Source organism: Synchiropus splendidus, chromosome 6 (assembly GCF_027744825.2).
Source record: "Synchiropus splendidus isolate RoL2022-P1 chromosome 6, RoL_Sspl_1.0, whole genome shotgun sequence".
Taxonomy (NCBI): domain Eukaryota; kingdom Metazoa; phylum Chordata; class Actinopteri; order Syngnathiformes; family Callionymidae; genus Synchiropus; species Synchiropus splendidus.
Window position 1 is genome coordinate 19,785,848 of NC_071339.1, and position 24,380 is coordinate 19,810,227.

General features: G+C 43.2%; 1 protein-coding gene across 2 annotated transcripts; it reads left to right on the plus strand.

Moving 5' to 3' along the window:
• Positions 1–1,093: 1,093 nt before the first annotated feature.
• Positions 1,094–21,841, plus strand: cttnbp2nla (CTTNBP2 N-terminal like a). Of its 2 annotated transcripts, XM_053868977.1 has the most exons (7): positions 1,094–1,195; positions 8,087–8,191; positions 15,852–16,088; positions 18,636–18,743; positions 18,800–18,988; positions 19,050–19,220; positions 19,538–21,841. In XM_053868977.1, the coding sequence occupies exons 1-7, from the start codon at positions 1,190–1,192 to the stop codon at positions 20,360–20,362; spliced, it is 1,641 nt and encodes a 546-aa protein (XP_053724952.1). In that variant the 5' UTR covers positions 1,094–1,189; the 3' UTR covers positions 20,363–21,841. The 2 variants fall into 2 exon arrangements, with proteins under 2 accessions (XP_053724952.1, XP_053724953.1); XM_053868978.1 differs by lacking the exon at positions 1,094–1,195 and having other exon boundaries at positions 8,141–8,258.
• The last annotated feature ends 2,539 nt before the right edge of the window (positions 21,842–24,380 follow it).

The following is a 24,380-nucleotide window of genomic DNA, read 5'->3' on the forward strand; positions in this document are numbered from 1 at the left end:
GCACCGTGGAGCTCAACTGGCATTTGCTCAAGAACACCAGAATTGGCAAGTCCGCCACTGGCGCCCTGTACTTTTCACAGACGACAGTAAGTTCACCCTGAGCACCTGTGATAGACGTGAAAGAGTCTGGAGAAGACAAGAAGAACGTTATTCTGCCTGCAACGTCTTTCAGCATGACAGGTTTGGTGGAGGGTCAGTGATGGTCTGGGGAGGCATATCCATGGAGGGACGCACAGACCTCTACTGCATAGGAAATGGTTCTCTGACTGCCATAAGGTATCCAGATGAAATCCTTGAACCCACTGTCAGACCTTACGCTGGTGCAGTAGGTCTTGGTTTCCTCCTAATGCATGACCGGCCTCATGTGGCAAGTATGCAGGCAGTACCTGGAGGATGAAGGAATTGGAACAATTAAATGGCCTTCACGATCCCCTGACTTTAACCCAATAGAACACCTGTGGGACATTATGTTTCAGTCCATTAGGCGCTGCCAGGTTGCTCTTCAGACCGTACAACAGGTCAGGGGTTCCCTCACACAGATCTGGGAGGAAATGCCACAACCAAAACAGATCCACATCATCCTTCTGTCGACCTCATGCTCCATCCTTCCCTCACTCATGAGCCAGACCCCACGACTCCAGCAGCACATTCAAACTAACTCCTTCAGTTACTTTGAAATACGGGGGAATGTCTTTGACTTGACAAAATAAACACGTAAAATAAAAAAAGGTCGTTGTTTAAGGTCACTTAAAACAGATATCACAACCACTGTGTGTTTTCATCCCATGACAGAGGAACATGTTGTGGCTCACAAAATAATAACACGCGATTTCGTCACAAAATACGTACACTCCAAAATAACAAACAAAAACGATGAATGACTAGAACAGTTGACCATGTTGGTCGGAGAGAGTCGCTTCTGAGCTGCTGCTGCTCGAACATCACCAAACAAAGACTCCAAACTAATCCTGCAGGCGGGAACAGCACCGGTGACGTACCCAGAAAGCTCATTTATGATTGGCTGGCCTTCCGCCCGAGCCTCGTTCTGATTGGCCCGCATACCCGTCCTTCAGGAAGTGCTCCGCAGCTTTGAGTTCCGCTGCTTCGGAGATTGAAAAGGACGCAAATCAAGTCAGCGCGAATCTTTCCCCTCTGGAAAAGTTTATGTTGGACTCTGTAAAGACACCAAATGAAGGTGAGAACACCCGTCTAAGATTCCCGCTGACGCGTGTGGACACTTGGTTTCTCCACGTCTCGGGTGAAGTAGTTTTAGAAGTGAAGTCGCTTCACTTTTCTAATTGTTCTTTTTTTTTTCTTTTGTTGTCCTGATCTGTTTTTACTTCCCATGGTTCTTGGATTCACAAGTTATCTTAAGCGTGTCTCTGGCTGCTAAAGCTCAACGTGTTGCGGTCCGTTGCTCCAGATACTGGAATAACCGTGTCATTAGTTGGTGTTTTAAAGAACAGTTTGCGCGTTTAATTCCAAAGCATGACAGAGGAACTTTTTAATTAGGTTGCGGAACCCAATCCAATTTGGACACGGTGCATCTGGTGATCCATTATAAGCAAATCACAGAACCAAGCAGGCTTACGATCTTCCCCTCAAGTGACCCACATCCTCTCGAGTTTGGAGAACTTCGAGGCTGCAGGTACGATAAGGGGAATCGACTTGAAGATAGAGTTGTTGATTTATCATCCAGTACGATACCTTTTTTGTTACTTGCAAGAGAACACTTGTGCAAAATGGAGGGCAGAAACCTCAGCAGAACCGGCAAAATAAAGGTGGTGGACATTTCATTGGGGGCAACTTGGAAGAGGAGGATCGGAGTGACAGCTCATACTGAGAAGTTTGGAGAAGTTAGTGAGACTTGATGATATGAACATGTGAAGAGGAGAGAGGTGGTGAACCTGTCGCAGGTGAAAGGTCAAGAGAAAGCTTCTAATGGATGTGATAAATGAGGACATGACTGAAGGAGACAGGTCATTTGTTTACACATATTGTCATTTGGTTATGTTTTGTAAGGCATGTTTTCATTTCAAGACAGGTTTGTGGGTAATTTATGATTAGGGCTGCCACAAAACCAAAAATACCAAAATTACAAACTTGATAATGATACTTAGGACCATGTTCAATACTCTACTCTACTTTTCTTGGGGTACTACGATGGCAGTCTTTTAGGCTGATTCCGATTTTTGTCGATTGTATTTTCTTCATTTTTTTCCTGAACGAAATCACCCTTAAAAGTCATTTCTGTTAGATTAACTTCACAAACCTACTAAATAGCAATAATACTGAACGACGCTGGATAGAAAACATTGCAACTTTTAAAGTGAATAAATACTAAATAAACATGTTTAAAGTAAAATAAATACGCTTTATTCTTTATTCTTTTTTCAGTGAACAATGAACAGATCAAACCCACAGTAAACTTCACTCATCACTTGTTAAATACCCAAATATTGGCATATTAGCTAACAGACCACCAATCTTTTCATCGACATGTTCAGATAGTATCTGGGGTCCAGGTGTGCTTTTAGCTGCTGAAAGTTCCGGTCTTCTATTAGCAGTGGTTTTGCAGACGATTCTCTCCGGTTAGCTTAGCTTTTGCTCTGATGGCCTTTTGGTAGTGCTCAAATTTGGTGCAGTGATTTAAGTGTCTTGTTTTCATACTGCGTCTGAGTTCGTGGGTGTGTGGGTGTCGTAAACGGCAATTAATTTTCCTTATATATGTTCCTTATATATGTATATACACAATACTGTTGCGACATAAAATGGCGAGCATTTAAAAGGCACTAAAAACATTTTTATTTACCGGAAAAACAGAACCACAAATTAAATAAATATAATTCGATAGTAGATTTGATTTTGTATTGCCTTCAAATTAAAATTTACGTCCCTGAGGCATAAAAAATACCCTACAAATTAGGGCTGTCAATAGATTAAAAATAGGAACTTATCTTACATTTGAAAAACAAAAATCACTATTAGTTATTATTTTATTATTATTATTATTATTACAAATGTGTATTTATGCTAGATTTTAATGTCTAGGAATGTTTTATTTTTTATGTATTTGTCATTTTTCCACCTTTGTTTCCGAATTGTGGAACTTCTGTGATTCATTATTTCTAGTACTGGTTTCCTCCCATTTCTAAAAAACATGGATTTTAACTTGGTGTGAGGAATTCCACTACAGCAGGGTCTCAGACAGTCATGTGTGGTCAACGCTGACTTTCATGTGATTGACATAATGCTCCAGTGTAGTACTCCATAATACTCCATGACGGCGTGTGTTCACTCATGTTGTTGTGCAGTTTCAGTCGTCCCTGGTCAACAAGGACAGATATATCCTCTTAACTATTTTCGGTAGGAATAAGAGTGAGGTGTGGACTTGCTGGTTGTTCCTCTCTTCCTGACATGGCTGGGGACCAATACACTCCACTGATGGCGGATGAGTTGAGACTTGGGGTCTAATGTATCCCAGATAAGCTGTTGCCGTAAAACTTTGTGTGTATTTAATGGGTTTACAATGTCGCACGCAAGTGTCATGGCTGCGCCCGGGCTTAAAACAACCAGGGATAAAAGGCTTATGGAAGCAGAGCCTTCCGTCACCGGAAGCGAGGACGATAGAACGTGTGGGAATATTTGTACTGCAGGTACAAAGTTTACACGCTCTCACTATCATGTGTTTAACGATTACGAATGTCTAAACAGAGCGGTGATTCATGAAGTCCCATGCAGCCTTCTTCCAAACACAGCACACACTCTTCGCCTCTGGAGTGCTACGGCCGGTTAAATTAGTCAGATGGGCTGCAAACCTCGACCGAGGAAGATGTGTACTCTGCAGTTTAATTAGCATGTGGTCCAACCACAGACCACGTTCAGTGCCGCGCTGAACTGAAGAGACTCTGTGTGGTCTTCGTGAGAGGATGCTGCAGATATGTAATTCAAAGCAGTCATAATTTAGAGTTACCGTAAAGTCCTGTCTACAGAGTGCACTGGAATATTAGCCGCACCCAGGAAAATGGATCTTGTTCATACATAAGACGCACTGGTTTGCAATGTATGAGGATCACTTCCAAACTTGTTTTGATTGTAACTGACTCGTGAAACAAACCCGGCAATGTTCCCATAAATCATAAACTCTTTTATTTACATTAAAGCGCTCACGCTCGCCTGTGTGTCCCAAGTTCCGACACCACTGCCGGTCTCAGCTGCTGCTTCTCGTGTCCGCTCCTCCAGGAGATCGACTCTGTGGGCGGAGCTGCGGACACGCAGGTGAAAACAGTGCATGTTGAGTCATATTGTTCTTCTGCTTATTTCCAGTTCTTTGTTCGTATGACATGGAAGCAAAACAGGGAACATCAGGGTGGCCTGTCCACTGTGGATGCATCTTTTCCGATCGTTTTCAAATGACCAGTAAAAATAGAACCATTTCCACACAAACCCACTGAAAACGATTGACTAGGATGTAGGACACATGACAAGTCTGTTGGTGGCCTAGTAATGCATCAGCTACAGATGAACAGAGGTCACCGTGCGTGCGCATTAAGAGGCTTGAGCGATGTACACTTGCTCGCTAGTGTATCAGCCTGATCTTGGAAGCAGATGTCCAACAAACAGGTTGAGCTGCTATTAACAAGTCGCGCTTTGCACAAGTTGTAGCAGTAAGACAGTAAAAAGAACTGGACTTACATTTAAATGTTTCTGTTTGGAAAAATAAATATCAAAGCAATTGGAAAAATGTAAATAATATATGTTGACAACAATCATTTTGGACACTTCTTTCGTAAGATGACACAGAGCTACAAATATCTCAGAGAGCTCATACACGCTCTCTTGTTCTCACTCACCGTCTCGCACAGTCATAGTTTAACCCCCAATTAAAACTGACATAACACAGTCTGTGACGGTACTAACACAAGTAAGGCAGAGCCAACTTCACTGGTGGCTCAGTTTGCCACTTTGCATTCTCTCTAGTAGCACAAGCGCAAACTAGAGGGAATTTGGTTGTTGCCATGCGCCACCACAGTTATTGATTCTTGTTTTCTCCATTAGATTTTGCTGTATTTCCGAAAAACAAAAAAAGGTCCAGAGCAAAGCTCTTCACAATATGAGTGGAGGCTTGATATCTGTATGGTCTGAAGAGTTGTAAAGCTTCCATCTCAGATATGAGACGCTGCTGCCTCTTCTTACGTAACCAGTGCATTTGGACGGCAGCCCGCCTGCTCCCGACAACTTGATGATGTGGAAAGTTACGGCGACCACACAGTGCTCGCTCTGTTGAATGAATGGAAGCTCAAGTGGACCTGAGCAGTCTGTCACTCAGAGGCATGAGAAATAGCTCTTCAGAAACCACATCACAGGGTTTTCTCTGACCCTTTCTGTGATTAACTCATCTGCTTTTCGCTGCCGGCCCCCCGGCACGATGCGCAGCCGAAATACAGGAAGCTGTTGGTGTAATAATATCTGCTGCTTTGATCGTCTTTCAAAGCGCCTGCATATGTTCACTTGGTGCAAGCTTAGTTGAATGTTTGTGGTGCGGACTCCGCAGGGCTTGTCTGCAGAATCAACACAGCTGTGCCACGGCAGTCCGGAGACTCTACAAAGAGACCACATCATATTTCTAGCCCTCTTATGAATGATACTTGCTCAGAGGGCCACGGCATCGGGACCTCAGCTGGTTTTGTAAAGCTCTTTTATTGTTTACAGTTTCGCTTTGGAAGAATCTGAATATGAAGAATTGTGGAGCGATATTAATATCTCAGGTAGTTATGGACCTGAATGAAGTTACTCTCTAGTAGGCACAAACTTGACACTTCTGTTGTGTTTAACTCGGCAATTGTGGATGGACTCTCAAGTAAATACTATAAGAAGTTGTGTGTGTGCGGTTTGAGTCTCACTGTGCTCAGTGATGCATCATTGTCACAGAGGGTTACGTCACCTCCCTACTCTCCTGTCACGGAAGCTAGGGATGGGACCAATCCAAGTGTCGGCATTGGGCTTCGATACCAACGTTTTTGACAGATCGGGAATTGCCGATCCAAGTCTGAGCTTCATGTTATCAGCCGAAATCTCTTCACAGTCAGCTGCTCTGCAAGTTCACTGCAAACTGGAAAGAGCAGTGCCTTAGAATGTCCATTCCACATTTTGAGCTCACAGAGACTTAAGGTGAAAACATTTAGCCATTTAGCATGCGAGCGTTTAGCAGAATGAACCCAGAGCAAAAACTCTCTCGTTTCAGTTCTGGGTTGTGTGGAATTGATGAGTTAGTTGGAACCCAAAGTGCATGTAAATAAAGTTGCAAAACATGTTCGTAGGTGAAACATAACGGGAGCATGAGACAGTTATGCGAGGCGTCGCGGCATTTAAAGGAACAGCCCATTGGATGTTTTTGATTCGCAAACGCAGTGTGTGTCCTTAAGTTAATCATATATCTCCGATGATATATCTCCGATGTTGGACTTCAGACGTTATACATCACTTGTCAGTCGCAAAATTGATTTGTTTATGCTCCCAGTGCGAGTGTATGATGCTTTGCGGATCAAATGAAACAGCGTCCTGTATCCATTCACTTTCTACATATGTCTGTCTTGGATTTAATATAAATTTTAATGTTGAATTTAAAAAAAATTACATTTAATTTAAATATCAAATGCCAATGTGACACCTTCAGAGTCGCAAATTTGTTTGGATAATGAGAAGAAACAGCAAACTGAGCTCTGATATCCATCCTTGTTCAAGTATCGGGATCTGATTGGAAGTCCAAAAATGTGAATGGGTGCATTCCTAAGCATGGATTCTGAACCTTCCTGTGGAGAGGATCATTCTAAGACCTGTAATAGATCCTGAGAAGGTTCTAGGAAGTGAAAAATGTTCCAACAGTCAGAAAGCTATAGTTGTTTTGAATATTTGCTGGTCGCACTACATCAGTTGCTGATATTTTTGAGAATCTGTCCTGGGCAAATTCACTGCACAAACAAAAGTACATTTCCTTTTTTAACAAACCAATGTATGAAATAATATTGCATCAAACAGAATAATTGTAACAGAAAGGAATGGTGCAATGTTTCAAATACAGTACAAGTTTAGTTGTATTATCGTTTTTGTTTTAATGAAAAATGTAAAATGAATGATGCTAAAAAATATTGATGCCCCTTGTCCACTGACAGACAGTATTGATAAATTCTTGTCTTGACTTTCAGATTTTTGGGGTCAGAGCTACTGAACTGGACTGATGACGTGTGCTACATTTATTGTTTTCATTTACGGTCAAAGAACAACAGAAACCTGTTGCAACTCTCCATTGATGTTTGGGGTTTAGTAATATATATACACAATAAATGTAGGAGAAACATTTGGAAGTTTGCCCAAGGGGTGCTGCTTATCTGTCATCGCAAAAGATACGAAGTCACTGACTCAGTGGAGCATTTAACTTAGTATAAAAAGAATTTATGGTTTCCATGTTCATGTTTAACATAGTTTTATCTGTTCTACATTCTATTACGTATTTAATGTTAGAAGTATATTTGCATATTTCTTTTTCTCTTAGTTCATAACGTGTAATAACGTGTTCACTCACACTTACTTGTGAATGTGCCTATTTTTGTGTATGTATTACACCCCAAACACCAACAGTGACTAGACGTGAGTCACAGTGAGTTGCAACAGATGGGTTCTGCCATTTTGTTTTTACTGTAACTGGAAAAATCTAAGCAAATCAGACGTCATCTTTTGTGGGAATGCCCGAGAGCCGAGCCACGACAATGTTTATTTGGCACATTCGACAGTCTTAGTGGGTAGCTGACTATCTGCCTTCGTCTGTTGCACTGTAGTATAGATATGTGTGGTCTCTATATTGAGATATGAACATGAAGATGTCACTCAATCTTTATGCTGGTCCGACATGTAAAGCTACACACGAGGCTAATGGCAATTTTGTACTGAAAAGAAAAGTACTGCAGCCAATCGCTTACTTACTACTACTTAAAGGTGGCTTGTAGCCCGTACAAATCTTGTTAACTGTCTAATGCTGCATGTAAAGAACAACCCACCTCATTTTCTTTCTCTCTTCTTCTTCCAACAGTCCAACCTGAACATGGAGAGTTTGTCTAAACCAGAGTTGCTGATGCTCTTCAGCATTCTGGAAGGAGAGCTGGAGGCCCGCGACCTGGTCATCGAGGCTCTGAAGGTACAGTGACACCAAACGAAAATGAAAATCGAAAAAGAATCATCTGTTCCAACAAAAGATTTGAATGGTATAGTATTGAACAAACCAATAGCATATAAGACGGGGTCTTTTTTCACTCATAAATATAGTGATGCACTGGGGGTTGAGTAAGACAACACTACACGCCTTTACAAAATAGGTTTTTACCAAGCCTGTGTTGCAATTTCTCCACAGTAACCAGAGTTTCTTTGCTGCAAGGGCCTAGCAGTGAATTTTTTTTTAAATCGAAATTGAGATTATTGATTTGGATGATATGGAAAAACGTGAAATAGATCTTATCTGCGTGTGCTCACTGTCTAGCACACTGCCGTAGTTGCATCCTCTTGCCCCTTGTCAGAGACCAATTTGAGAAAAATAAACAACGTTGGCCGGTCAGCTTCTGAGGGCATCATGATAAATTATTTTGTTGTTAAAAATGCTGACTGGCAAAGTCAGTTGTCTCTAAATGGTTCGGCTTCGCCATTTCAGAAGAGGAGCAAACTACTCCCTGATGTGTGTCTGTTACAAGTTACATCCGACTTATGACCGGGATCAGTTCCGACCAACCGGTCGTAAGTCAGATTGGACGTAAAATAGCCAACGCGAGGTTTATAGGTGCTATTGTAGTGGTAGATGGCTGTGTGAGAGTGAGATGCTGCCGTAACTGTTGTACGCCTTGCCGGGCTGCTACGTGCTGCGGTGCCAGACATTGGCCGTGGTCATAAGTGGAGCAGGTTGTAGTTACTACGAATCACGCAACGTGACAAACTTGTTCCAGCGGCTAATAAATAAAAATAAGCTGCAGTGGGAACAGTGTTTTGCGTGACGGGCTACACAAGCACACAGCACTCTATCAATTCAATCTCGTGGTCAAGCCACCCAGCCGCACCTGGAGCCAGAATTCGCCGCTTTTTATGGCAGACCCAAGCATAAAATAACACTAACTCTGCTTGTTGTTGTCCAAACAGCAGGATTATAAACACAGCAGTAAACATTGAGCAACTTTCATAGGAACACTTTGACCAGGCGGTGATTCTGCGGCCTTAGTGCCAGTGCCCAAACATCAAATTAAATCGAAAGTCAGTTTTCTGGGAAAAATAATTGGGATTTTAATTTTAGCTAAAAGCAGCCAGTGCTATTTACTACCATTTGTTATTATGACTAGGAGAAAGCCTGTTGTTTGTATGTTACAATTTATATTTATCCTTCAAAATAAACTGCTTGTGTTGTTTTTGTGAAATAGCATAAGATGACCATGAAGCGAGAGTGGTTGTGGATCTAACTTTGACCACATATTGCTAATACGGCAGGCGCAGCTACTTTTGGCGAGATGCGGAGGAAGCCCTGTATAAGTCCATAGACACAGGGCGTCACTTGCTTTAGCGCCGTCGGTTAGCTTCTATGTGTCTCTGGACTGTGGGAGGAAACCAGAGTGCTCAGAGGGAACCCACAGGGAGAACATGGAACCTCATGACAGGTTTAGCGTAAAGTCTATTCCTCACATGAGATGTTGTCCTAAGGACAACTCCCACGACACTTGTAATCTCTCGCTAACATAAGAACGGCCAAAACAATTTCACGTCACTTGTTGAAAATGTTACTGCAAATTAAAGCAATTTCCTGCTTCGGTCTGAAGCAAATCTTTTTCTCTGTGACTGTAAGCAGATTATAATGAGTGTCTGTGCCTGTGGGAGACGGTGGAACCTTGTGAAGCTTTTTGTCTCATAACAGCCGAAATCCTAAAAGCTCCAGTGAGCAAATGGATTCCAGTGAACTTGAACATGAACTCACTTAGAAATGGCTGCTACTCAGCAAACACAGACACAGAGCAGCTGGTTCCAACTCCACCAAGTTTCACTTTAGCAGGATTATCACTGAATGTCAATTAAAGGATTTGCCGGCTTTTTTTTTCTCTTCAGCTCTTCAGCAGGTGGAAGATCTGATGCCGCTCCAGCAGAGGAGTGCGCATTTTGCTACCAACATACCATGTCTGGGGACCTCGTAACAGTCGATCATGTGATTACCTTGGTTGAATTTCACAAGAGAAGACTGTAGTCATCCGTGAAAGAGAAGCAGAGTGTTTGTGTGTGTCTAGACCACATTCCTCCATCTCTCCTGGGACCTAACCATCTAAGGCGAGAGGAGTTTGAGCGCAGACCGCCTGATGACTCAACGCCAGCGAGAGTAGGAGTGAACAAATAAACATTGGCCTTAAGTGGAGACAGAGAGCAGTATGACGGCCCTTCCAGCCGGAGCTGCGAAAAGAAAGAAAAGAAGCATTGTATGAAACTTTTAAAAAATCCCTTTTCGTTCAGTTCCAGGTATTTCCCAGCTTTGCGATGAGTTGGCTCTACTATATACTTTTCAAATTGATTTCAGCTCCTAGCATCCATTAGCTTTACAAATACTGAGTTTCATCATACGATAATAGAATCTTTCATGCAGTGTTAGTGTAATAAACGAATTCAACAGTCTGACGGCTGAGGGGAAGAAGCTGTTCCTGTGACGGGAGGTTCTGGTCTGGATGGACCGTAGCCTCCTGCCAGAGGGAAGAGGAACAAACAGTCCATGACCAGGGTGAGTCTCTGTCACTCAAACGTCAAGCACAGTGGCAGTATGACAAACCTCAGAAGGCATCTCAAACGTCACCACCAGGTAACTCCTCAGACTCAGGAAGTCTAGAAGTTACGGCACAACTCTGTCCAAAAACTTGTTCGCACAAGTTCCCGACATCGGTGCCTCTTTGAATCCTTCAGAAAATTTATGTAGGTGCGTCACATTGCATCAAATCATGTTGATGGCTGAATGTCGTGATACGCATCGTACCGGCAGCTGAATATCGTGTAAGATATCATGAGATTAGTGTATCGCTTCAGCTCTATTCATAATGCATGTGAACACGAGATATTGCTACGGATGGACACTCAAAGCCTTGTTTACTCTCGAATAGGGCTACGGTATTTTTCTGAAGTAAGATGCTAAGAAAGGTCTGTTTTACTGACGACTTGTATTGCGTAGTTTTTTTTGTTTCTTTTGTAATTGAGAAGTACTTTTTTTATATTCAGGTGTTTCTGGTGCCAATTTCTCATCGCACTATTTAGATTCTGCAGGTTCCCAAGGGCAACATTTCTCAAGAAGACGTAAACACTTGCACTCTGAGCTATTGTAGTAGTGGCAAACACATGCGTTGTTACTTTCCATTCAGAACTAACAGTAAGTTTTGCTGTGAATGTGAATGAGCAACGTGAATGTGGAGCTTCTGAAAAGCCTGTAACTGAACTACAAGCTCCATCCTGTAGATTCTGGTCAGGGGTCCTTGTTGGTCTCTGGCTTAGGTTCACACCTGGGTCCATTTCAATGGAGACCAGGCGGTACTTGGTGCTATTGCTATTTGGAATAAGGTTTTTGTCTTTTCATTCATTTTAGCTCGGTAGATCCTCAAAATGGTGTCATGTTGGTTCAGGAGCTGAACCATCAGAGACATGTTGTTTGACTGCATTCATTTATTGTAAAAAGCAGAGGATGAGGTGGATGTAGTTTATGTCCATTCTGGCTTGTGAGTTTATGAGCTCTTGCTCAAGCTGTTAGCCTTCAGAACAGACAGACGGCAGTTGGATACTAACTGGACCTCTCAGGATCAGTGAATGAATCAGCGCGGAGAAGTTCCTCAGTTGGCTGCTTCTGAATTATATTTCCCAATCAAGCAACAGTTAGTCCAAACGGTCAGTTGAGCACATCTTCAGTGACTGGAATCACAGCACTCATCAGCGTTTGTCAACATGCATCCACACTCAGACTTAGACGTCAGAGCATTCCAAATATCCGCTGCGTTTCTTCCTCTTGCTGACTCACTTTCTGCAGCTGTTCACTTCTCTCTTTAAACTCAGTGGTTTTCTGAAGGAAGCGTGTTTCTGGCTAGGCTTGTGTTTGTCTCACGAAGCCGAACTAAGCCAGAAACCTTGACTTGGAAAGTCCACTACGTATGTATGGCTGTGATTGGAAACTTTCAATTAAACGGCCCAGAATACTGGATGTTCTTGGAAAGTTTATCCTTATATTCTTTTTGTGAGGCTAGTGCGGACGTGGTCAAAGCTCAGTCTGGGGGCCACGTGCCACTTTTTGGCAGTTATTGTGCCACCCACCCTCATGCCATCAACAGAAAACTATCATTACTATTTAAATTCTATATATAAATTATTTATTACTTAGGTGTCAATGCTTCAATACTTTTTATCTGTCTGTTTTTTGCCAAAGGTCTTCCCATATTTTTTTCATATATATATATATATATATATATATATATATATATATATATATACCCTAGTATATTCCAATAACTAATTTCAAGCATCTAATATCACGGTAACTTACATTTTCTGCATAGTTGAGGATCAGGCTCCACTGTGACTGTTTAAATACAGTTGCATGTTTTTTTTGTCTACATTTATATCGTAAAAAGAAAAGAAAATGGCCTGCGAACTGTGTCCAAGCTAATGCCTGTTGATCTCGTGCTATACAGTGTTACTCTGAAACTATGTTTTTTAGTGGAACTTGAAGTTGACATTCTGGAACCCTGGGGAACCTTTTGTCATTCACTGAATTGGTGACAGTAAAAAGGCTATTTTTTTAATCATGAGAATTAAATCTGCCTCCAACACAAGCCGTCCTCACACGCTCCGTCTCTTCATATGTCCGGCCAGAATGCACGACTTGTGTTGAACGAGCAGCAGACTTCAGTCATTATAGTGTTTTTTTTCACCATTTTCCTTCAAATAACATGGCGAAAACCATCCTGTTCATGTGCACCTCCATTATATGGTATGTGTTATCCGCTTGTTTCCACTTTGTTTAAATACGATCACGTGAGATTTCATTGTTCTGATGGTGTGGCGGTGCACCACATTAGTTTATATATGGCGGAAATCCTGCTTGTTCATTGGGGGAAAAAAACTCAACTAGACTGTTATAAATAAATGACATTCTTTCTCTCAGCTCTTTGAGCCTCCTTGTCTTCCAACACAATCCATCAATCCTTCCTTTCTTCTGCCAACAGTCGCTCTTTGTGTTGAAGCTCTCGCTACGAAGATCTCAGAAACCAGCGTCTTTGTGTCTTACTTATCCTGTTTTTTGGAAGGAACTGTGAAGTTAGATGATGAAAGGAAACAGTTATAGCGTTGCCCCAGACAACATCCTGTCCTTCAATGTAACAATGTGTTGTGTGACTGCGTGATATCTAGTCATTTACAATGTCCAAAAGTTGACTTCCTTATTTACCCTTGTCTTCAACTAACTTCAGCTTCTGTCGCGTTTATAAGAGCTTCAACTGTTGCGTTGCATCATGGGACGTATCTGATTCCACGAGGACCAGGTGTTGCCAGCCAGCCTTGCGTTTGTCATGCTGTGATGAGCTCCAGTCAACGACCTCAGGTGACCCTGACTAGAATGGAAACTTAGCTGCTCTAATCTCCCACTGAATCACTGGTGACAAGAGTCAGTGGGTCGAGCCAGTGTGCCGCGTCTGCGCTCACACTTCTCCAAAAGTGAACCGAAAAAAGAACAAATTTGCTGAAAACGTCCCTGAGCAGATCATTTTTAGTCTTAGATCTTCCATCAGAGCGCGTCACCCCGGCTGGCCGCAGGATGTTGAGTGGACACCAGCCTTTGATGAAGTCCGGGCCGAAGACATTTTTCTTTACTCTCTTAAGCGCTGTGCTTTTCCTGTTTCACCCTGTGTGATCCTCCTCCACGGCGCCCTCTCAGGACCAGATCAAATGACAGCAGCGTGAGCTGGAACGCCCAACACCCCCTGCTCAGTGTGACCACGATAGGCTCATAGCTTTCAGTGTAAACTATTTTAAAAGAAATTGTATTTTGTCTTCTACACTTTTTTTTAAATTCTTGCTGACTGTTGTCACTCAGGCCTGTCTGAGGGAGGAATCAGCACAGATTGCTTTTCCAGTCGCTGCACTCTTGAAAGGTATCACGTAATCTGCTATCAGCCACCGAGAGCCTGGTCAACACTGGATCCTGTTCTCTCTAATCTCTTCATCCTCTTTTGTTAAAACTGGACAAGTCGCCCCATCAGCTTTGAAGCAGACCTCCTCTCCTCTCTCACACCAAGGCTCCTTTTCTTCGCCCGAGGGCCGAGCGCTTCTGAAGAATCGATCTGCCGTCAGCGACCGCACATCAAGAGTTAAACAAAGAGCAGGTTCTGTCTTGGCTGCATACCAGCCGTCCAGCTGTGGACAGACATGCTTGCGCCATCTGTGGCTCTTTTCTCCTGCTGGCACTTCCTTTCTTTTTACTGAATATGTAGGAGTGTTCAATTACCTACTGTTTTTTATACAATTAAAAAATGAGTATATAGATGAGTGTCAGCCAGGATTTTTTTGAAGTGGCTGTCCCTCCTACCTGAAGCCCCCCCAAATTTCAACAGCTGCATTTACCGTCAAAGTGAGGTTAAACTGTGCAACAGTGCTGCGAACGTCTGGACCCGAGTCGACTCCTCACGGAGGCCCTCTGCCTCTCTGTCCTCCCTGCTTTGTTCAGGATGCTCACGCTGTTTCTCCAGCTTTACAATGTCACCCTCAAATGGTTGTCCCGTACTTCAGACTGGAACAGCCCAACGTCCAGGCTACAACCCCAGATTTGGCGTTAGATTATTCCTATTTACCTAAATAATCCCTGATCGAATGACCGCATAGTTTTTCTCTGCCATCATCCCGGTTGGGAAATGATGTCGCACCCAATATGCCTCCAGAAACGGTTGGTCTATTTGATGCTTTGGAAGCTGACGGCCAAGTCAAATCAAACTCTTTAAAGCCCAAATCAGTAGCTCGTCCTCATTGTATCACAGAATCTTGGCCAGTGAAATGAGACTCTTGTGAAGATTTGATCTGTGAAAGAACATGGTGGCGGCTTGTGTGTGTGGATCTTCTTTACATCACATTCAAATTGGTGGAGTTAAGACAGGGCGTCTCTCGGAGACCAGCCGGAGGTTGCTTTCCTGCATTGTCTTTTTGTTTCTTATCGTGGTGGTAAATGTTTCAGTGACAAGGACCAAACTTCTGTTGGGCAGAAGGATCGACATTTTCTCTTCAGTTTGTCACACACTTCACACTCCTCACCGCATAGTTGTCCTGAATCATCTGCACTGGCTTTTCCAAAATGAATTTCCTACGAAGAAAACTTGGAGCTATGATCTTGTATTTTCGGTCGCTCCCCGAAGCTTCCCCGACCATAAATAGCAAGAGGTGGAATGCAGATGGTCCAGAGGATGGGGAGTTTTGCCTCACTGCTCCGCTCTTCATAAACCATGGCAGACCAAAGCAGCCTTTTAATGACTTATGGTGATGCTCAGATCCATGTGAACACAACCCCTACAGGCTTTCCTCACCAGCTGCGTCCTCAAATTTTGTCCAGAACCAATCAGTTCAGTGGTCCAATTCTTGCTTGATAGCGATGGAACTGTTTCCGAGTGATGGCACATAAGTGAAGAAACTATGGAACTAGCAGTGGGTGTAGCTCTGGCTTGAGATGAGAAGGACTGAAACTTGTTGGGGAATCCTGAACCTTTTAGTCTACTCCCTGTCTGTACTAGAATGAGTCTAAAGCATTTGAATCACTTCTCTCCCGTCCGCAGGCTCAGCGCAAAGAGCTGTTCATCCAGGAGCGCTATGGAAGGTACAACCTCAGTGACCCCTTCATGGCCCTGCAAAGAGACAGAGAAGCCGTGGGAGGCCAGAACAAGGAGGCTGGCACTTCTTTATCGCCGACCTCTAACCCCCTGGTCGTCCTCAAGCTGGTGGTGAGCCACTGTAGGAGGATGCAGGAGAAGATGCTGGCCCAGCTGGCGGCGGCTGAGAGCAGACACCGAACGGTGGGTCGACCCGAATATGTGTTTTTATACACATAATTCTATACTGCGTGATGAGAGTCTTCAGAATTTTAGCCAAATAAATATGTAGTATTTGTGATGGTTCCCTCATGATATTTCTTTGATGTCTTGAGCGTGTTCGTATTTCTCTGAATCCAGTTTAGTTTGCCCCAATGATTATTAGATCCACTTGGGATTTTTTACATGAGACAATATGCACTGTGTTTCCGTTTTAAATTTCGTTTTTAGCATTAACTCATACATATTCTGTTTGCTGGATTATTCTTTACCTTAGTTCTGTAATTTAATTGCTACATTTTACCGTTTATATTTATCTTATTAAACACATTGATTCTTTTTTATTGCCTGGTGTACAAGTAAATGTTTTGTTTTTTTAAATTACTGATGTTGCTTATATTTATATATATATTACTTGCATTACTTGTATTTTTTACGGCCATTTAAACAGCCTAAAAGTCATTTATTTTTTGTTTTTCATCAACTCAACAAGTTAATTCATGAATTAAGACTCACACAGATTTTGTTGTATTTTTTTTTGTAGTATTTTATTTTCGATAATGCAAATAATGCAAAACAGAACATACATATCCCACTAAATCCCCCCCTAAAAAAAAAACCCCAAAAACACACAAAAAAAAACCCCAAAACAAAAAGAAAAGGGTGCACTCCACACAAAAAAAATAAATAAAATATGATCCTCTCAAGCGTTCGTACATTATATTACAGAGAGAACATTACAGTCCAGAGGTGTCTGGACTTTTCAGTCTTACCTGCTAAAGCGATTTGAAAATTCCATCTGCCATATATCAGAGCGAGGTGGAACTTCTTTATTCCAGTACTGCAGAATAGTCTTTTTTGCCAGAACCATGCCATATGAAACTGCCATTCTTTGATAATTATTTAAATCTTCCATTTGTTGTGAGCTACCTAAAATGGCTGTTCCAGGGTTAGGAGACAAATCTCTACACAAAACCTCAGAGTAAATCTGAAATATTTCTTCCCAGTACTTAGTGAGTTTAGGGCAGAAAAATAACATATGACCTATAGTTCCCTCAGACTGTTTGCATTTGATACATAATGGAGATGTGGATGGGTAAAATGAGTGAAGCTTCACTCTAGAGTAATGAAGCCTGTGTACTACCTTATATTGGATCAACTGGTGCCTTGAGTTTACTGAACAAGAGTGGATGTTGCATAGGCATTTAGACCAACATTCTGCTGTTATTTCTGTTCCTATTTCACCTTCCCATAAGGCCCTGTGGTGTTCAGTACTCAGTGTCATAGAAGAGTCACATAAGTTTACAAACAAAGATACCAGGTGCCTTGTAAAAGGTTTGGTTATTATAAGCGATTCAAGTTCTTCAAAGGGGGGAGTGAACTTCAAAATGTGAAATATTATTTTTAACAAAACTCCTGATTTGTAAGTATCGAAAAAAAATCTGATGTATGAAGTGTATACTTTGGCTGTAATTGGGCAAATGATGCAAAAACATTATCGATATACAAATCATTAATGGTGACTAGTCCTTTTCTCTTCCACTCCAAAAAAAAACAGCATCTAGTTTTGAGGGAGGGAATAAATGATTATGACAAATTGGGGCCAAACTAGAAGTTTCAGGCAGCCTAAAGTTGTTTTTAATTTGTTTCCATAGCTTTAAAGAGTTTTTAACAATAAAGCCAAGCTCTTTCTCGGCTTTAAGTACCAATTAGATTTTGCTCAATAGCAACCCAAGGTGGAGTTATGTCCTTGACATCACCAGGAAATGCATTATTCCAATAAATAAGAGCGTGAGCGTTTGCTGCCCAGTAGTAGTGTTGGAATACAGGAAGAGCCAGGCCGCCTAATTTTTTAGATTTACAAATATGTTTCTTACCTATTCGATGAGTTTTGTAACCCCAAACAAAAGCCAATATAATTGAAGCCAAAGTTTTGAAATATGTTTTGGGAACGAAAATTGGCACATTTTGAAATACATGAAGGAACCTAGGCAATGTGACCATTTTTATAGCATTAACTCTGCCGATCATTGACATTGGGAGTGTTCGCCAGTATTCTATATTATTTCGCAGTTGGTTGACTACTTTTACATAGTTTAAATCATACAAACAATCTGACTGTTTACTCACAGTAATTCCCAGATATTTTATTTGGTCAGTTATCTTGACTGGTAGATCACTCAGAAACTTTGAATCAGCACCATTGCCCAGAGGTATTAATTCACACTTCTGCCAGTTCACTGTGTGTCCAGACATATTTCCAACTCTTTCAATGAGATCTAACAGCGCTGGGAGATTCAATTTGTGCCAGAATTTTGTTGTATTTTTAAGTCACAAATCAGAGGCAGCTGCGAGCTCATTTGAGGTGCTGATATTTGCACCTCAAAATGCTGGGGACTGAACCCCACCCTGCTGTGTGCAGTTCCAGTCTTCTACCCTGAAGGTGTTTGACGGAGATGATTGCAGACAGCTAATTAAAAACGGATTTATTTTCGTTCCTGACTCTCTGTCTCCCCCTGCTGTTTGCGTTAGGTCATTGCTGATCTCGAGGAGGAGAGGAGGCGGCATGCTGAGGACACTGCGGAGGGCGATGACGTCACCTATATCCTGGAGAAGGAGCGGGAGCGTCTGCAGCAACAGGTGTTGTTGAAAGTTTCCCAGAGCTGCTCAGAGTCAAACTGTCTCGGTCTTTGCAGCTGGACTTTGAGCGCAGCCAGGTCAGGCGTTTGGAGAAAGATCAACGGCGGATGAGCGAGCAGCTGGAAGAAGAGCGGGCTCAACACAAGCAGCTCTCCTGTGCTTTGGCCAAGGAGTGCAAGTGGGCGAGCGCCAGAGCTCTGGAGGAGGGGCACAGGCTGATGGAGGTCAACCGCAAGCTGGACAAGGTACGACAGAGTGGGACGAGTCATGTGCTTCAGAGAGCTGAGTCAGCTGCGTCCACTGCAGGAGAAGGAGAGCTGCGAGGCCCTGAGGAAGGAGCTGGAGGAGGAGCGGCGGCGAGCGCTCAGGATGGAGGCCCGGGTGGAGGAGCAGCTGGCGGAGTTCGACACCGAGCGAGAGCAGCTCCGCTCTCGACTGAAGAAAGAGGAAGCCCTCTGCTGTCAGCTGCAACAACAGGTCAGTAGTTCGAATCGCAGCATCGCAATGTGGAGCAAACTGCAAGCACCTATTGTGTCCTTTTGTTCACCTCTTAATCCCATCCATCTTCTATGGAACTAGGGCTTCCAGAATCAGGAAGTAGAAGTGAAAATGAAAATGGAAGCATGTACAAAAATAAATGTGGAAGCATATGCTGCTTAAGTGGAAACAAGTATATCCACTTTAGTGGTTACTTTATTTACAAATTATGACACTCTTCCGTATGTTTCCGCTCATTTTCCTTGTTCTTTTCGTGTGAAGTCTGCGCCACTCATTTCTTTTCTCTTCCGGACCAGTTGGAGGCGCTGAAGACAAAGCTGCAGCAGGGGACAGGCGAGGACAGTGTCCCACAGTCAGTGGAGGGGGAGGCTCAGAAGTGGGCCACTAAAGTTACTCCAGCTCAAATGGTGGACAGTATCCAGCCAGAGGTCCCCAAGCCGGCGCATCTGCAACCCGCCGAGCCCAGGCTGAACGGTCACCACGCTTCTACAGAGGTTGATGGTCCGAACACCTCCCAGCCTGAGAAGGTCTGCCCGCAGAATGGGAACGAGAGTCATGTCTCCTCGCCTGCCACTCCCAAACCCTCTCCGAACGGCTTCCAGTCTCCGTACCAGGCTGGGATCCACCAGCGCTTCCACGCTGCTCGCCACAGGTTCCAGGGTGACCCCGAGCATCAGCCCGTCCAGCCCACTGCGAGCGCCTCCTCGCCTGTGGGCTCTGTCGCCGAGGCCAGTCCGGTCAAGCAGCTGGCCCGCAGCACCGTCACCCAAGTCCTGTCTCGCTTCACCACCGCTCAGAACGCCCCCAAACTTGCAGCCTCCAACAGCTCCCCCTTTGGGACGGACTACCGCAGCCTGGCGGCGCCTTTATCCCCGGTCATCGGCCGAGCGGCCGGAGCGCTGCCGGCAGGAGTGCGATCCCCGACTATCCCCAGAGCAGAGCGGGGCACCCCTCCTCCCATCCCGCCTAAGAAGCCCGGCTTGGCCCACGCCCCCTCCTCCCCCGCCTCGGTGCCCAGGTCTGCCAGCCACCTGACCGACAGCCCGCTGTCGGCGAGCTGCGGCCTCACCTCCGCTCAGGACGGAGTCAAAGAACTGGACGTGGTTGTTTCCTCCAATTGAGGTTTGGTGAAAGGAAGTGAAGCAGCTGCGGATGCGGAGAGACAATCCCAACGTCACATGGTCCAACCAAACACTGTTTTTTTATTTATTCTTACTCTGGAGGGCGACTGTCATTCATTCCTCCGACGTCTGCTCCGTGTGCTGAGAAACGCTGTCTTCTCCCCCAAATGATCGACATTTGAGGGGGAGCCCGATTTTTTTTTTTTAATAAAATGCTGCATTCAAGGTGCTTTCTATTCTCAGTAACAACTCAGTCAAATGATGTCAGCAACGCAACAATCATCTTTTGATGCAGAGTAGTCGTATGACTTGAAGGAAACTGTTTGCTCGATGACAGTTCAGATCCATGATCCCTGAGTGAAAGATTTGCCGTATCCATCACCAGAACGCAACAGAAAAGTACACAGAGAGCGTAAGCCTCCACCGGGCTGCTCATTTACACCCATGTTGTCCTCAGTCTTTCATCCCATATTAGTGCCTTATGTTTTTTCATTAATATAATTCACTACTTTCTTCAAATGGATAATCGCTATTAGCTCAGTGGGACAGCAGGTGGCAGTAGAGTTCACTGCAGTGCAACTGATTTTATGAAAATGGTTTGAGCCAGATGTAATCCAGAGCATTATTTGATCTGGTTTCCAGAACATTTCATTCAATTCTGTTCTTGAATGACTTAGAGTTTTACATTTTAGTTTCAGGCATGAGAATAATTTTATACTTTGGTAATATTTTTTTATCATACAAGTACACAGTCGTGAAGTCAAATCTGTGAAATATTGCTAGGAGGATCAATTCTTTTCGTGATAGTATAAAGTAATAGTATAAAGAGGGTACAAACTAAAGGATAATAATGTCACTGAGCTGGCAGCCATTTTGTCGTTTGCCTCAAAGAGTCACTTCTCCTTAAGGGCATTTTTTCATCGAGCGTCACTTGCTTCAGTAGATGAGATGTTTCTCAAGTTTTGTACTGAAATGACTTGTCTGCATCATTTATATCATCATGTCCCGCGTACACTCTGTGCGTACACTGTCCTCCAGCTCCATTCAGGTCTCAAACACTTGATCGCTCCCATGATGCGCTCGGTCAGCTCCTCTTCCTCGGTGATGTCACACGCCAGTGTCACATGACGTGCTGGAACCTCAAATGGAGCTTGCGAGTTCATCTCTTTGATACTTGTTGGAGCAAATAATCAAAGGTCAGTTGTATTGAATATCTTCATAACCATGTGCAGTTTATTACTGTTGTGATGTAATAAATGTTGATTATTAATTATAACGTCCATTTTGTACTATATATATATATGTGTTACCGCGACACTATGAGATCGTTGATGTCAACTCACATCCAGCCAGTTAGATTTATCTCTGTCACTGTTACCACATGATCTCTCTGTTATTGTCAAGTTGATCAAAAATATTATTGTAACAACCGTGTTCGTTGTTTGTCATAGACTTAGTCACAGAAGCAATAAATGAATTCCAATTTTCTGACTTCATATCTTATTTGTTTCATGAACTATTGTTTTTAAAAGTCAGTATGTCTTTAATATGTTCTTGAACTTCACTGGAATTATTATTATTTTTAGTAGCAGTGGTGTTAGCATTATTATTTAAAAATCTATACAGTCTTCTGTTCCCGTGCGCAGAAAAGATGCACCTCTCGCTTTTTGCCCACTAGAGGTCAGCATTGGTTTGTAGTATATTTCTTGCAGGATTTCAATTGTTGATATGAGACCAGCATTTATTTCCTCCCCTATGGATCTGACGGTGTCTACGTACAAGTGTAGTCACTAACATTATGACCACCTTTTTGATGCCTAGAGCAGTTGTTTGCGGTTCTGTCTGCAGTGGCGAGCACCATCCAGGAGTCGACCCATACCAAGTGGTAGCCTTGCTTTTTTAGCAAGACTTTATTACAGTATTTGCTGCGTAATACATTTTCTTTGTGTACTTGGACATCTACTTGGCCTCTGTCAGACTGGACCATGTGAGTCTTAACTCGGGTCAGGTCATCAACTTAAGGCTTGTGGCTGGAACCAGAGAAACCAAGCCCCCTAAAGTTCAAAAACTGTGTCTCGTGGAAGCTGGTTTGGCTCCTCAACTTTGAGGTGAATGATGACAGAGCTGGATGAAGACACATGGCTACAGTGTTGTGAGACTTGAGCAAACAGAGGGTCCAGGAGGGCTCAGTTGGGAGTGGGAGCACAAAGTTACAGCCTGTTGATGTCGGCGGTGGCGCTGGACACGTCGCCAAACCCTTCTTTCGTCTTGGATGAGATGAATCGCTCCGACACGGTCACAGCTGAGAGGTTCTAACCTCACATCCCTCCATCTTGTTTATCTGGGTCTAATCCAAATTGATTCCAGGCCATGAGATGATCCATAAATAGGAACTGGGGGGGCCCCCGTTCAGTGCCGGAGCACAGCTGGAGGAGGCTCAAAGAGAGCGGGCGCACGGACGACCAGTGTTATCGCCGCCATCACCTGCTGCCTGTAAAGCAATTTGTTATAGAGTTGTCACTGTACAATCCACAGCTCGCCCCGGGGTAAAGAAAGAGCAGGTCACATGTAATGAAGATCCTGGTGTGGCTCCAAATCCAGAACTGACATAACTGAAGGACAGACTGCAGGGCGTTATCGGCATGTCTGAGATGTGAGGGATCTGTAAGGCATGCTGGGAGAATGCTTTTATTTTGATGAAAGATTCTCATACTATTCTTTTCAAAGGCTTTCATGTGATCCTCAGATGCTGTGACTATAACAACAATATGATGTGAGGTATCATCACTAACAAGACAGGGTCACGTGTGTCAGTGCTGCTTTGGTGCTGATCCGTGCAGCTTCATCTGAAGGAAACAGGCGGGTGATTCACATCAATAATGCTGTATGTTTAACTCTAAGTGGAATTGAAACACTAGGTTCAAACACTTTATCAGTTCCACATGAGCTATTTTTAGACAGCGGCTTTGACCTTTGCTGAAGTCCCAAGCTAACACCCCTGGATTTCAGCTGAGCTGGCCGACCCAAATACACACGCCTGTGTCATGGGCTTCTACCTGCTGCATCAATTAAATAAAGAGAGGAGGGGCAGAGGGGCTCTTGAGGGACTGGTGTCCACGGAGGCAGGCTGGATGTGAGTGCTGATTCTGGACTGATGATGTGCGCAGAGCTTCAAACAGACTGACAAGCGCAAGTAGCCCGGCAGAGAGAAGTCTGTTCCCCTCAGGCCGACTTCACTGAAGCGTGTCAGTTTGAGTTAACGTTGACAGTGTTGTTACCAGGTTAACTAAAACTACATCAAACAAATAGTGAGTCAATATAGCCAAGCTGAGGAAGCAATGGCAACTAGAAGTGACAGCGTTGGAGAACTTTATTTTGCCCTCAATGTGGGTGAATATCCAAACCAATCCAAATATTCACGGCCCTGTGAGCTTTCCTCAACTCTCCTGACAGGCCAACATTGATTCTCTCTCTTTTAATGTCTTGAAAATATGTGTATGAGAATTTCAATTTTATAAGAACTTCAAGTAGATTCAGAGTAGTGGAAACCCTGGCCATTGTGTAGTGAAAAACATCCCTGAACAAAAGCAAACAGATGCTTTAGTTTGCTTTTGTTCAGGGATTCCTCCATGTTTGTTGTTGTTGTTCTCATCCTAGTGACATGTAAATTAATAATGAATTAATCGTAATAATGTTGTGTGTGTGTGTGTGTATATATATATATATATATATATATATATATATATATATATATATATATATATATATATATATATATATATATATATATATATATATAAAAGAGAGAGAGAGATAGATAGATAGATAGATAGATCCCTTTCTTGTTTATTTAGACGTGACATTTCCAGTAATCCACCATTCTTGTTAATGACTTCATTTGAAGTCGTTAGTCAGAAACAGTCTGAGTGTGCAGTGAAAGGGGGAACTGAGGGGGGCGGGAGGGTCTAGACAGCTGAGCTCATGGTGCGCATCTTCATTCCGTCTGCCGGAGCGAAAG

Coding starts and splice junctions, on each gene's coding strand:
- cttnbp2nla (XM_053868977.1), top strand. Junction 8,192..15,851: donor TGGTCATCGAGGCTCTGAAG/GTACAGTGACAC, acceptor TCCCGTCCGCAG/GCTCAGCGCAAAGAGCTGTT. Junction 16,089..18,635: donor CTGAGAGCAGACACCGAACG/GTGGGTCGACCC, acceptor TGTTTGCGTTAG/GTCATTGCTGATCTCGAGGA.